The sequence below is a fragment of the Cornus florida genome, unplaced genomic scaffold (genome assembly GCF_030987335.1).
Source record: "Cornus florida cultivar Cherokee Brave unplaced genomic scaffold, ASM3098733v1 CherokeeBrave_3.0.0_Hap2_Chr01, whole genome shotgun sequence".
Lineage (NCBI taxonomy): Eukaryota > Viridiplantae > Streptophyta > Magnoliopsida > Cornales > Cornaceae > Cornus > Cornus florida.
Window position 1 is genome coordinate 103,652,335 of NW_026775571.1, and position 16,103 is coordinate 103,668,437.

General features: G+C 35.5%; 1 protein-coding gene across 2 annotated transcripts; it reads right to left on the reverse strand.

Annotated features, from left to right (window-relative positions):
* Positions 1–4,199: 4,199 nt before the first annotated feature.
* LOC132310689 (uncharacterized) lies at positions 4,200–6,355 on the reverse strand. Of its 2 annotated transcripts, none has more exons than XM_059808703.1 (2): positions 5,494–6,355; positions 4,200–4,501 (listed from the first exon to the last, which is right to left on the reverse strand). In XM_059808703.1, the coding sequence occupies exons 1-2, from the start codon at positions 5,959–5,961 to the stop codon at positions 4,496–4,498; spliced, it is 474 nt and encodes a 157-aa protein (XP_059664686.1). In that variant the 5' UTR covers positions 5,962–6,355; the 3' UTR covers positions 4,200–4,495. The 2 variants fall into 2 exon arrangements, with proteins under 2 accessions (XP_059664686.1, XP_059664687.1); XM_059808704.1 differs by having other exon boundaries at positions 4,200–4,654; positions 5,495–6,354.
* Between the last annotated feature and the right edge of the window lie 9,748 nt (positions 6,356–16,103).

The window sequence follows — 16,103 nt, forward strand, 5'->3', positions numbered from 1 at the left end:
CAAAAGTTAAAATTATGGTATAAAAGTGGTCATATATATGAAACACCCGAGATAAATGGAATGATTGTTTTGATGAAAATACTTTTAAGTATGCTCATTTTATCTTTTACAATAGATTTTACAAATGAGAAGTTGAGAATATCTGTAACTTTTGATAAATTAAGAGTGTTTGCTAAAATGAGTATCTTGTAAATTTCTGATAATAAGGAGAGTTTAGAGCAATTTGACCTAAAGTGATATATGCACAATGTGACTCATATATATCTATTTAAATTATAAGGGCTCTTAACTAGGAATAGCGTAAGATCCACTGCATCATGACAAGGACACCCATTTCTCGACCCCTTAATTTGCTACTTGATGGAGCCATGCATTGTAATTGTCGTATAACAGCTAATCAACATTTTGACTCCTTCACTGTTCATCTTTTTTTCTCTCTCCATTGTTGCATTACAGCCACAGTTGAATGGGCAAAAAAGATAGATGATTTGAAAGGGAAATCTCCATGGACCCAAAATACAGACATGCACGTTGACTCTAGGGCACAATACGGTCCATCAAACCGTTGAAAATGAAGACGACGATAGATCCAACGGCGTATAGCAGCTAATGATCAACAACCTGGACTTAGGATTGCACATTTTTATGAAGGAACAGTATCTACCATAGCATGATGAAATAATTGGGTAGGGGTGGGTGGACTAGTTGACCCATTGAAATAAATGTTTGGACTTGAATTGGTCATGCCGAGTAACATGGGTCATAATATAGATCGACGACCATTCATGTGTAATTATGAACAACTTCATCTCCGACATGATTGAATCAGAAAATTTTTAGTGTATTAAATGGTTTAAGCTGTCATTGCCGACCTTTTCAATGGCATTAGGTCAGCTATCTTCTTCTTTTTTTCCGATGAGACGACTATGAACTTTTTAGCAGCAATAGTTGTGACCAGTTGTGATTCAAGTACTTTTGAACACAGTGGCTTTCGATCTGTCTGTTTAATGCAGCTTTCGGCTGAAATCCATTTGTAGGGAGGAGGATTTTATAGCAAGAACTCTCAGTTAAGATAGGAAATTGTACTCTCTCTCTCTCTACACACACAAACATATAATACCGGACTCGAGATGGAATAGTCTTAGGCTAAATTCCACTGGACATATTTACGATCAGGATATATATATTGCATGCATTGCTATCATTTACTTTTAAGGGTATATCATTGACGGTTATATTATACCCTACTTTAATTTTGGGGGGGCGATTTACACATATTTGTCATATGTTGAGCGATTAATGTGTTCACTAAATAGAAACAAGTGTTTTGTGCACAATATATGGGGAATTTCTTCCACCATACCCCACTTTAAGTTTAATAAAAAATTAATATCTTTTGAATGCATTAGTTCAGAAGAAAATGGGTCCTAAAAGTGCATGGTAGGTACGCAATTAGTTTTGTCAAAGTCTCACCATCCATTAGTCATAATGGTCAAAATATGTGCATGGAAGATATATATACTATATAGTAATTATGCTATCAAACAAGTCTTTCTCTTGGCAAAAAGTGATTCAGAGGTGATGAACCGCAATTAAAGATGCAATGTCTCTCATTTTTTGAATGCATTAAAATGAAACCCAACTCGATCAGTGCATTATGTGCATAATAATTATACTTTGACAAAAGTCCGTAATAACTTTTCATTGAATATGAGCAGTGATACACGGACCATGACATACAATTAAGTTCTATTATTATTCGAAATATGGTTTGTGGTATTGATTGATACGTAATTTTTTTTCAAAGATCGAATGCTATTACATATTTTCATGACTTTCATGAACTAATAGATTCGACAATTTTACATCGATATTCGCATAAGTTCATTACATCGCGACTGCAAATTATGAATTATAAATATAAAAAAATGATCACGAGAGAACTTTCACACGAACATGTCCCTTGACAATTAGATCAAGAGACCGTAACTCTTAAACGGACATTGCATGTGATGAGTTTATGACTATTACGCACGGCAAGAATGACCTCCAGTAACATGACTAAAATACATATTAAATTTTACTACAATTTAGGCCAATTACTCTTAGAACATGAACCGGGCTAGTTCGAGACAAGTTACCCAAATGGGCCAAATCTCAAAACGGTTTAAGTTTTGGACAGATTCCTCTGATCCCACAACATCCAGTTTCATTTCCAAACCCGCTCCGCATCAAAGTTGGGCAGGTTCGGGTTTAGCTCCTTCTATGCGTGCCTTTTTTAAAAATAAAATTAAAAATAAAATATCAATCTGAAATATATAAATATTTTTATATAATTGTGGAGCAAAATTCTCCACCAATTATGATTATTCCTTTAATTATTGTGCACCTTTTATATATTCTTATCTTTATTATGCCTATATATAGACTCCTTGTACTCAAACAATATACAGATCTGAATAATAAAAATGTAGCTCTTAGTGAGATATAGACCTTGGTGCCAAACCATATATATGCTTGAGTTTTCCATATTTTTCTCTTCCCTTTTCCTATTTCCTATTTGTATTTCTTATTTTCGTATTCAAAATTTAATAAATCTTGAATAAATTTATGATAAATCTTTAGATAAAGCGAAGTACAAAAAATACATACAATTACTGTCATCAGTTGTATCATTACACGTATTTTGGTATGACAAATCTTTCACAGCATGTGGGACACCACAAGGGTACCATATTCCATGGTCTGCTTCTTAAATTGGTCTGCATGCACCTTCCAAAATAAGTCCCTGTTTGGTGCAACTTATTAGCAATCCATCGTCACTTGTGGATAAGCAACTTTTTCAATAGTAGGTGGGGGTAGGTTGGTTATAAAATAAAAGGCAAAGAAAAATAAAAAATTTGTCAAACCATCCTTTGCCTTCGTATTGTAAAAAGCACTGTAAGGCTTCACAAGAAGTCCTTTTTTTACAAGTGATTAATCATGGGATGGATAATGATAAAAATCAACAAACATGGCCTCAGTCTTTTGAAGATGCATAGAGATTTTTTTGATCAATTACCAGAATAATTCATACACAAAATAAAGCAAGCTTATAATTTATAAGTGATCAAGGTTTTAAATTCAGTATATTATATATGTATATGTGCGTGAGTGTGTGTCAAGTTCATAACTTCCTCCACAGTTTGATAGTTCAACAGTATTCAATTTTTTATTTTTTTTCTCAAAATAATAAAGCACTATAGTTTTAATTGTTAGTACATTTTTATCACCGGGAGAAAACAAACATGATAATATTCAAAATTATGTCCCTTCTAATATCATATATTGCGCTTATGTGAAATAAAAATAAAAAATAAAAAAAAAAACACGAATAATTTGATGTTAAAAAAATTTGTGTTCTAGATCAACGGCCATTAGTCTAGATGGTATGATCTCTCCTCTCAAGGAAGAAATTAAGCGTTTGAAACTTGTATGAGTAATACAATAAAAGTATGTCTATTTGCTTGAACTTTACCGCCCGCGGCCGCCGGGGGGGGGGGGGGGGGGGGGGGGGGAGGGTGGTGGCGGGGGTGAGGAATTTCAGATTAATCTTGTTTAAGGCAAAGACTAATTTTTCTTTTCATTCAATAAAAGTAAATCCTATATAATATAGCTGCGCAATTACATTTTTTGGGTTTTAATTTCATCCAAAAGCCCAATAACATGAATCTTTGGGCTTGGTACCCATCATCCGAATGATGGAACGAAGTAGGCTTGTACAAACGAGCTCAGTTATTGAATTGGTTCTACAATATATCTGGCCCATTAACATATTGTCTTGGCAGAATTGGAGTGCCACGGCTCATCCAAGACCTAATTTAACACGCTTATCAGTGGAACGGATTCTGATTCGAATTTGATAATCTAATATTGATTAGAATCCGATATTCGTCTTTTGACATAAGATTTTTGTGCAATCATAAAAAGTCTCACTAAAAACTATAATTTAGTAGTACTTGCTAAAACGTAAAAACTATAATTTGGTGGTAATTATCATATTTTCTAAGCAAACATTCAATATGATTTAAAAAAGGAATGCATCGTAGGAAGGACTCGGACCTCTCTTCAGTGGCTCCAGTTACATAAAAAAAAAAAAGTTAATTCATTTTTAATTTTTAATTTTTAATTCAATGCTTCTTTTACACACACACACAAAAGAAACTAAACCACATGCTTAAATTACATTATGGGAAATAAATCTTAAAAGCAATCCATTTCTAAAATGTAAATACAACTAATTACACATAGCTAGCTATCTCAAAAAAAAAAATCAGGCTTGATCTGTTTTGATGTTTGTTTACATTACAAGTAATAAGATCCGGTTTGATAAAAGTTCCGATCAGATTTTGTTACCGAAGTCCATCCTGACTAACAGTTCTCGTTGGACACTATCTATTGGAGACGCGCAAAAATGCAACCGGACATTATAGCATTACTCTTCTTCCCTCATAGATCAGTCCTGTCAGAAGAAGAGGAGAACTGTAAAGCAATATCTCTGAAGACTTGAATTAAGCCCTTCAAATCATTGCTGCCCAATTCCAGGCAGTCCATCAATAACTCACCCTCCACCACCTCTTTTTGCACTGTCTTTACCATTTCCCTCAACGGTCCCCGACAGACATTCAAACCATTTATAATTTCAGACAAATTTAGATCAAATTTACTTTACATAAAGGACATGCTGTCTAGAAAACAAAAATTCAGACCATTGGACTTATGCCTTTAATTGGGAATATTAATATCCTTTCATAATAATTATATATTTCAGGCGCGCCTCGCCTCCAAAGGACGTCTAACGCCTTCAGCCTTTGATAACGTTATCCGAGGGATAAAAATCACACTACTAGCATTCTCAATTTAAGGGTTAGATCTGAGACAAATCATATTCTCATAATGTAGCATAACATTTTATTAGTATACAAATTCAGTAATCTATTTTCATATACCAAAAGATATTAGGACTATAACTCAATCACCAATCTAAGTTGACTTCAACCCAATCTTCGAATGGAGTAGAGAGGCAGGCTATTTTCGTTATTCATAATAGGTTTGAGTTGAAAAGTTTTAGAACCTACATTCCGAACAAAATTATTACATAATCTTTAACCATCTATCAATTGATGGTCCACTCCAATCACAATTAATGTTCGTTTCTTTATAATACAATATTACACTTTAGAAAGTCACTTCTTTATAATACACCATTAAACTTTAGAAAGTCATTTAGAATCAGACAATTGGATTCCATCACTTCTCTTACACTTTTGTGGGTTGACTTTCTTAATTGGATTGGAACACCAAAAGTTCATGTTTTAAGATTATTTAATAATTTTTTTAATTGGAGTGTGACAATTTACACCGACCTCCCTTGCAGTTTAACAAATTTATAGATGGTATTGTTAAGTTTTGAAATTTTGCTCTAACCTCCTCTGTCAAAAATTGAGACCTTACCGATTGACGAAACACTTTCAGAAGCCTCTGGAAGAGAGAGTTCGAAGCCCTAAGGACAGCTTTGTAATTTCCGCCAACCCACGCCGCTCTCTCCCTCTCCGATTCCATCCGAGTCAACCCGTTCAGAGACCTCAGCAACTCGTTCATGTCGGACACAGCTCCAAACAGCTCAGACGAGGCCACATCTCTCCACGCGTAGTTCCTCACGTAGTCCCAACCCATGGACCCCATCGCGCCCCAAAACCCTAACCCAAGTCCCGGCTCGAGCTTGCGGGCGATCAATCTGGCCCGTTCAGAGCCGGCGAGGTCGCCGCGGGAGGCGCGGAGGTTGGCCACGCGGGACATGAGCGAGTGGGCGAGCGAGAAGAGGGTTTGGAATTGGGAGAGTAGGAGAGAATGGGAGGTGGGTGGGGTGGTGATGAGGAGCAGAGTGAATAGGAGGAGGAGAGGTGGCGCTTTGGTGGCCATTGGTGGTTTGGGGGCTCCGATTGTGGGAGTGTGTCAATCGGACGGTAAATGTTGGTGGTGATTCGTGTTTGGATACAAGGAAATGGAAGGAAAAGAAAGAGAAGGACAGGGAGCAGAGGAAACTTAGATGGAAAGTAAAGAATTTGGAATTTGGAATTTGGAATTTGGATATAAGGTACTTTTTGGCATTGGGAAAAACTTTAATTAATTCGTTGTATTAGTCCACTTAACTCACTAATTAAATACTGATACTTAATAATATGACTCAATTAATTAAATGTATTTTTTTTTTTTTTTTTTTTTTTTTTTTTTTTATATAACCAAGAGATAACTGATAGATTGATTACATTCGAGAATGATGAGTTGATATTTCTGATGTAATATAAATTTTCTCATTGTAGAAACAACTCCACTCCACAATGATTCTTTTATCCTCCCAAAAGCGAGAACAAATGATGAGAAATTAATGTGTTAGTAATGAAACTTTTAGGTACTTATTAAGCTCCTAAGCTTATAATTATAATTTAATAGTAATATATATATATATATTATCTTGGCAAATATGTAAGTAAAATGTAAATACATAAAAATATTGTAGTAAACTTTAAGAGCATTCAATTTCAAAAGTCATGTCAGCAATTCCCGAAGCCGCCTCTCTGAATTTTCGCTCTCCTTTAAAAAAAATTTCCTAATAGCTATAAATGTGGAGAAGGGGGTATTTATAAAAGATAAATTATTTTGTTTAAGTTATAAAAAATTTAAAAAATAATTTTTAAAATTATAACCGGCAATGTTTATGTCAGCCAAACATAGCCTTAACAGCCCTAAAAGCACATAACTTAAAAAAATAAAGCAAAAAAAGTTATTAAAAAAAATATATATCAATTTTTATTTTAACTAAGCTTTTTAATTTATTTTTGGCCCAAATTAAATTTTTACCGTCCGATTGATTACAAGGAGCAGATGAAACTTAGATGGAAAGTAAAGAATTTGGAATTTGGAATTTGGATAGAAGGTAAAGAGTTTGGAGAGATAAGGACTGTTTAGCATCGGGAAAAACTTTAATTAATACGTTGCATTACTCCACTCCACTTAACTCCACTAATTAAATACTGATCCTTAATAATATGACTCAATTAATTAAATGTAGTTTTTTTAATATAACTAAGAGATAACTGATAGATTGATTACATTTGAGAATTATGAGTTGATATTTATGATGTAATATATATATTATCTTAGCAAATATATAAATCAAGGCAGTATATGAAAAATCCCTAATTACAATTAATTTCAGTTAATGACTCAGGTTTGATGTAAAACACCAGAATCCATACGGTGTCCGAGTCTGCACTGGCGAATTTGAATTGGGTACAATAGACATGTATCAATAAATCAAATATCTGTTAAGAGCAGACTCGGACATCGTATTCAAATTCACCAGTGCAATGGCTATATCAAGATGCCTATTTTTGGTGTGATTAAACAAAACTAGAAGCTTCAAATCAATTAACCGAATCAAAAGCAAGAGCGACATCGTCAAGTTTTGAACGAATAAGCAAACCAATGAAAACGCAATAAAATCTAACAATGAATCTAAACCCATAAGAATCAAAAGCAAAATGAAAGAAACTCAAAATAGTTTTTGGGTTAACTGATAAATGTGTGTCAAAGAGAACGAATTGGGAAGGAGACAAATGGGCTACAATAGCTTTACATGTAGAGGAATCTAGAAACGGGGTCCTAGAGTATGTCTTTGTTTCAAGCTACAATTCGTCCATGTGTTGGTCTATAATGGTTGGTCCAGCCTAATGGGTTTGGCCTTGTTTGGGCTCAGTTTTTGGCCTGGACTCTATTTATCATTTATGTTTTATTATGAATTGGGCAGCTTGGGTTGGGTTATGGCTGATTTGGCTGGGCTATGGCTGATAAGAAATAGTAGTACTAAATATATATATTTTTTTTTTTGGACCTGGGCTATAGCCCAGGTTATCCCACACATGGTTCCGCCCCTGCATATAACCTAGACTCAACAGAATATTAAAAAGATACATTTTAAAAAGTTAGGTTTCCAAGAGGCACATATTGGTCTCCGTTGCCAACAAACTCTTCTTCTTCTGGCATTTCAACTTCTTTTGTTTTTTTTTTTTTTTTGTTTTTAGTAAATAAAATGACTAAGCTACCCTCTTATTTTCTGATTCAATTACAAAAGCCCTTTCTCTTGTTATGTGATCCTTCTATTTTCTTCTCCTCCTATTATTCACAAGATATCTTCATTAACTAGTATTTCATTACTCATAAAAATTCAGATAACAAGTCAAAACAAATTGTTGGGGAAGAAATTCGCGCGGCCCGATATAACACCGTTTTTCTGCAAAGAAAAGAGTAAAAGATCGATGAATCTTAATGACGCCGGTGTGGTGTCTGCCAAGAGCTCTCCGACGATCAAGTCAGTTACCGGAGGTCTAAAAGAAAGGCAAGGATTTAATATATCTGTCATACTTGATTGACTGGTAGGGTCTCGCTCTTATAACCGGCTCTCCCTCAATTCGTTGGGAGATTAGAGGAGATTTATCCGTTGCCAAATTATACGAGATTTGTTGGGAAGATTATCTGCTTCTTTGAATTTGAAACTGTGCTGAGTTTATCTTTACCCGATTGAACTTTTATCTGCTTATTTAAATTATCCTTATCAGTTACCCCAATTCCCAAGCTTGCTCGTCTAGTTTTGGAAATGTCTTTTTTTTTTCTTTTCTTTTTTTTTGCCCCGGGCACAATTCCCGAGGTCAACAATCACCTTGGGTACTGTTCTCGAGGTAAACGGTACATCGGGGCACTCTTCCCAAGGTGGAATTAATACAGATACCAAATTAATGTTCTATTTTGGAAGGGCATGGGTTCAAACCCATGGTCAATGACTCTTAGTGATGTAAAGCAGGATTTTCTTTGAAAATCCAACATACTATTTGCAGATTTTATGGGTTTCAATCAGCTCATCCCTTTGGTAAGGAAATAAATTTTACAAGCTTCACTCAACTCGTCCCTTTAGTAAGGGAATTAGTTTTTAAGAGCTTCACTCAGCTCGTCCCTTTAGTAAAAGAATTAATTTTTACGAACTTCACTCAATTCATCCCTTACTACCTTTAGTAAGGGAATTAGTTTTCGCGAGCTTCATTCAGCTCGTCCCTTTAGTAAGGGAACTGTTTTCACGAGCTTTACTCGCCTAATCCCTTTAGTAAGGGAGCTTGGTTTTTTGTAAGCTTTCTGTAAAGCATTACTACATAGGTCATTCACAGGTAACTGAAAATATAATATTTTATTGCGCAAAAATGAGGGTCATCCATCTTATTGGTGATGGTGACTTTATTGGAAAATAAGCTGACATGTGAGAGAGTTATCATCCATTTAAAGTGATTAACTGACATGTCCCCAGTCTTTATTTGGAATGACTTGATAAGGCGAATTCCAGTTGGGAGACAACTTTTATCACGTTAGCCTCCTGAGCCAAGTTGGATTCATCATCCCAGGTTTATTTATCCAGAGATGATCTTGATTTCTCTAATTAGTTGTTGCCCCAGAAGGCGATTATTGGAGTTGGTCCCTTCATTGGCAGCGAACCTTTGTAAGTGACCCATTCGAATCAGATTCTTAATCTGATTCTTAAGGTCAAAACAATCATCTGTAGTATGCTCATGATCCCGATGGAACCTACAATACTTATCTCGAGATCTTTTCGCTAGATCAGACGTCATCCTCTGTGGTCATTTCAAAGACTCGTTGTCTTGAATCTGTAGAAAATATGGTCAATTGACGTATTCAGAGGAGTGTAGTTGGCATACTTATCTGAGTCCTTATCACGAAATGTCCTATCGCTTTGACTGAAGAATGATTTCTTGTATTTAGTTTCCTTCTCATCCTTGGCGTTAGAGGCTGGCTTCTTCTTGTCCTCTCTTTCCTTTTCCTTCCATGCATTCATGGCGTCTTCAACGTTCATATGTTTTTGTGCTCTGATTAACAACTCTGCCATGTTGGTGGAAGGCTTTTTTAACAAGGAGAATAAGAATCTGGAGGTTTGGAGTCCTCCTATGAAAGCGATCAAAGCCACCTAATCGTCCACATCTTCTACCTGCAACATCTCTGTGTTAAATCGGGCGATATATTCCCAGATCGACTCTCCCTTCTGTTGTTTCATAGTCAGCAAGTAGGTGGTCGGCCTCATATGTCTTTGACTTGCAATGAAGTGGCTTACAAACTGTCTACTCAGTTCTTTGAAGGTGTCGATGGTTCCTGGCTTCAGCTTATTGAACCAAACTCATGCTGGTCACTTAAGGGTCGTGGGAAAGACACGACACATGATTTCATCTGGCACAGTTTGGAAATGCATAAAAGCTTGAAAGGTCTTTAGGTGATTGAGGGGATCTTTGGTCCCGTCGAATCTTTCGAATAAGGGTATCTTGAACTTGTTAGGCAGGGGGCATTTCATAACGGCGGGGCTGAACGGTAAGTTAGTCATCTGCACCAGATCATATATAGCGGCAAGACCTTTCCCCTTCATAGCCTGCCTTACATCTTCTATTTTAGCCTTGAAATCCTAGATCTGTAAGTCGAAATGGGTAACTTTTTGTCTTCTCCTCAACATAGATGGTTGTGCTTGTCTAAGGCTGGGGATTTCGCGAAGGCGAAGGAGGAGATTCTCTGTGTTGGTTCCCGACTTGGCTTTGTTCTGCCTCGAACTCGTGAGAATAATCGTTATCCCGGTCCTCCCAGTTTTCTACCCCATCATTCAGACTGGGAGGATTTGGATGTCCGTCGGACAATTCTTATTGAGGTGGTGGTCCGGCTGGGACAAGATGTTGCAGGATCAGTGCATTTTGTTGGATTAACTAGTCCATACCCTGATTCTGAGTTTGAACCTGTAGTTCCAACGCTGCAATATGTTCTTGGTCATTTAGGACGTCTGGGTGTTCACCCAACCCTTCCTTTTGACTAGATATTTGCAACGATGTTTCTTCTCCAGTAACCATATCGGACCACAAACGCATATACCCAACCGAGTAACTTATTGATTTAAGGGAATTGTCGTTCCCACAGATGGCACCAGCTGTTGGGGAAGAAATCTGTGCGGCCTGGTACAACATTGTTTTCCTACAACGAAGAGAGTAAAAGATCGATGAATCTTGACGGCACTGGTGTGGTGCCTGTCAAGAGCTCTCCGACAATCAGGTTCATTACCAGATTATATATTTGTTGGGGAGATGATCTGCTCCTTTGAATTTGAAATTATACTGAGGTTATCTTTATTCGGTTGAACCACTTTATCTTATCTGCTTACTTGATTTCTCCTTATCACAAATCATCAAATATCATTCTTTTAATTTTTAAACCATCACCTTGTAAATTTTTAAACCTTTAATTTGCATAGATTGAATGGCAGATGATCACTAATAGTGAATTTGATTGCAGCTAGGTGATGCTTCAATCAAGAATTTTTATTAAATTTAAACTTTAATGGAATTTTGATTGAATTAGTAATTTAATTCTTTTCAGTACTATTGTGCTGGAATGCAATAAGTCTTTGCATTATATTTATTCTCAATTCATTATTTATATCAATTCATTATTTATAAAGCAGTTTATAGATTTAAAAGATTGCTTCATCTGTATGTGAATCCCGTATTTGTGTGCGTAAAAGATCTAATTGAAGGTGTTTATGTGTGTAAGAAATTTAATCTTATTAAAAAACTGAATAGATAGAAACACCTCCGAAAAAAAACAAAGAAAATGGCATGTTGGTCATTTCATTAGTGACTTGGATATCCGCACAGTTGGCAACAATCTAAAACTAATTAAGGTAACATTTGTTTATTTTTTTTTTAGGGTGAATTGCAAAAAACCCTCCTCGACTATCACTCACTTGCAAAAAATTTCCCTTATGAATACTTTTAGCAAAAAATCCCCCCTAACTATACTGAGGGAGTATTTTAACTTAACACCGTGTAATAATTTTTTGAGGTAATTTTTTGAACTAAATTACCCCTCAACATTGTGGATTGGGTCATTATTCAGTTCTCCATTAAATTCGATGAACACGAAATTCAATCAAACCCTAATTTTCTAATTATTTTCATCTACCCAAACAATACTAAAATTTTGTTCTTCTTGATTTCTAAACTATTATTGGGGGGTGTTTGGGGATGATATTGGAAAGAACACAAAAGATAATGATTGTGATAAGCAGTGTAATAATCAAAGATGCACATGCCAAACCACCACTGTAAACTCATTTTTCATCTTTTTTGGAGGTTTTTTTTTTTTCTTCCTCCCTGCCCCGCAACTTGTGTCCGATCACACTCATATCTTCACATTTAATCCCTCCACTCTTTATTTTTTTTCGGTAATTATCCCTCCACTCTTTTCATCACTAAACTTGGTCACATCTTACTTTAACCATTAAGCTAACCCAAAAAAATTTGTGAAGTGAAAAGGGAAAAAGAAAGGAAAGGACAAATTTTGTAGAGAGCAGCGGCGGCGGCAGAGAGTTGGTGATGATCTGCATGGGGTTAACGGCACCGGTGAGTTTGCCCACTGTAGAAGAGCAATGATTGTAGATAGAAATGAATTCTTTGTGCCAAGGAAGCATAGACTCGTGGCCTGGGCCTAACTCCTAAGGGAGATGCATGAAGTTGTATAGAAAGATCCACGCTTGGTGAGGCTTTGGGAAGAGTACAAGTCAGATTAGGGCCTTGGAGACACGCCAGATACAGCTGCTGCAAACAGAAGGACATTCCAAAGAATGGCAAGTTTGGATCCTTGCGAAACAGAAGTGTCCGTCCAATTCTGTTTCCAGGGAAAAAAAAAAACTGCATTGACTACTATTTTTGGAGAAACTTTTAGCAAGTTATTTTTTTATTTTTCTCATTACAATAGTTTAGAAATCAAGAAGCACAAAATTTAAGTATTGTTTGGGTAGATGAAAATCGGCAAAAAATTTGGGTTTAACTAAATTTCGTGTTCACCGGATTTAATGGAGGACTGAACAATGACCCAATCTATAATGTTGAAAGGTAATTTGGTCCAAAAAATTGCCTCAAAAAATCATTACACGGTGTTACGTTAAAATACCTCCTCAAATTGAGGGGGGTTTCTTGCTAAAAGTATTCATAAAAGAAATTTTTTGCAAATGAATAATAATTGAGGGGAATTATTTGCAATTCGCCCTATTTTTTAAAGTACAACATATTCCTTTAAAATACAATATATTAATTCAATTAGATTTGTAAACTTCATGAAGGTAACGTTTTTATGCACCTCTGTTTCAGTTAACCTCTATTGCAAATAAACTATGCTTTAAGTTTAACCACTTCACGTCTCATTACAGATTATTTGAAATTGAGGTTGGAATTTATTTTCCATCTCTATTTATTTCAATTACATTTTTCTCATTTTTTCAAAAATAAATAAATTTTCATCAATAAATATACCAAGACTAATATTGTACAGAAAATTATATTACAATTAACTTTTTTTTTTTTTTTTTTTTTTTATAAATTTTAAATACATATATAATTCAAGTTTGTCACTTTGTCACCCTAGCTAATTCAAAATTTTTAGCTCCACCCATAAATTGGGGCTTATGAATATTGAAGTGGTTAAAGTAAATTGTTTAAAATTGAGGTTGGAATTTATTTTCTGTATACAATACGTGAAATAGTTTACAAAATAATCCTATACAGTTCACAAATAGATGAAAGGTTAACATACCTGCAAAAAAATGTTACCTTAATACAGTTCACAAATCTAATTGAATTAATATATTGTTTGTAAAAGAATATATTATTTTTAAAAGAAGACAACTGTTGCCTTAATTAGTTTTAAGTTGGAGAGGATCCAAATGGGTAAACTTTTTAGTTTTGGAAATAGTCCCAGAGATCCCACCACTCACCGGAGTTGATGAGAGTGAAAACATTAATATGTTATTAAAGTACCAACAAGACATGCACGAAATAATCCGCAATAATTTTTTACTTACCAAAGTGCACAATAATTTTGATCCCTCTGACAATCTTATATATATATATATATATATATTCCTTACTTAAAAAAAAGTTCTAAATTTATTGTAGGATTAAAAAAAAAAAAAAAAAAAAAAAACCTAATTTAGTCCCTTTAAAAAGAGTAGATGTATCCAACCTTTTTTATACATACATAGAAATTGTATTTTATTGAGTAACCATTAGATTACAATTGAGTAATCTCAGCATTTATTTATTTTAAAATCCTAAAGAAAATATTTGAAATTTTTGCTCAAAGTTTCCACTACACTAACAAATTAACATACACCTCTAGGGTGTACTCTAACTTTGTGGAGTCAATCTGAACTCTACAATCTACAAGACACAATGTAAATCCAAGCCTAAATTGAGCTTCTTTTTTATTATACTTTTAGATTGAGAAAATAAATAGTTTTCAGTTTTTTCTATTAAAGCAATTAACTTTAGAATCTAAATTTTACAATTTAATTCAAATGAAGACCCCTTGAAAATAAATTAAGGAAAATGATATTAGGGCGATCATTTTGACAGTTTTGTTAGACCGAAACAGACGTGGCCAGCCACGTCATGACAATCTCCCACGTTGTCCTTAGACTCTTCGGACCAACAAGTTCTCGCCGGAGCTGTTGTTCATGTTGACACTCACAGTTACTAGAGCATGGCCAGAATCTCAGGTGCCAGAACTGAGTCAGTGATGAATGTCAAAGTGAAACTCACAGCCACCGGAGAGAAGCTGAGACTGTGTTGTTCTCTTCTTAGCGATTTTTTTTTTTCTCTTTCGAATCGCGAAATTAATTCATTGATATTTTGTTCTTGGTCGGTATTGCTGTCATCAGTCTCTGCCGCCTGTCCTCTCTCTCCCCTCAAATTTCTCTCTCCAAACCGTGAGCCACTACCCTCTGTCTCTGCCTCTGACTCCGTCGTCTACCATAAGCCTCGCCTACTCGGCCGTTTCATTCCCTCCATCAACGACCAGATCAGATTTCCAACTACACCAATCAACCACTTGCAAACCCAAATCCCCACCAATCATACCCACAAACATACCCTTCAAACAAATAAAACCATACAAACCACCAAGACCCGACACTGTTCTCTCGTCACTGTCGCCAGAATCGGATCACCATCACCACCACGTCGTCGTCAGATTTCTGGTCCTTGCTCGCAGTTCAATAACGACTGTTCAGTCATCATATTTGCTTGCCGATTCAGCCTGTACTGCCGCCGGAAACCCCAGTCGAAATCCACGTTGTTGCCCGTCGTCCTTATCATCGCTGCTGCTTCTAGCATCATCGCCGGCTAAGTTGCGATTGATGCTTGTAACAGTCGCGATCTAAGGTCCTTTGATACCGCCATCGCGTGTGTGATCTGTAGTCGCCGTCGAGATTTGGTGTCGGTGACTGCCGGTCTTCATATAAGTTTGGTCGAGAAGATGAATAGACGATTTGCGACGATGTTGATGTCAAATGGGATTAATTTTTTTGCCAATTAGACCGCCACGTGTATTCTGCCTAGCATCAGACTATTCTACCTTAATATCACAGCCCATAAATTAAAAAAATAAATAAAATTCAATTTATCACCATCTACATATATAGTTGCAACTTTTATCATATATTATTTTATTATTATTATTATTATTATTATTATTATTTAAAAAAAGAGAGAGATGTGTTTTTGTAGATGCCGTACAGTTGTATAATTAAAAAGTTGATGACAATGACTAAAAAAGGTATTAGGCAATTTGGTAGTGTCCCACGTGTAAGTCGTGAAACTTATAACAATAACTGTACTGATTGCATGGAACGTGGGTGATCCCATTAATGCAGTCACAATCTTTCCTTTCCACAGATGAAGCAAGGGCCTCAGTTGTCTTTTTCTACCACTGTTATCCAATTATACTTCTCTGGTGAGTTTCGCTCCCGTGAGTCTCTGTCACGGGCCTCACTGTATTTATAAAGAGACGTCACACTTGCAAATTTTTATTTTTATTTTTTAAAATCTAAATAAATGAATAAACTTGGACAGCTTTCAACAAAAAAATATGTGAAAATGATAAACAAGCCAATTCAATTTGTGTAATACAGTATA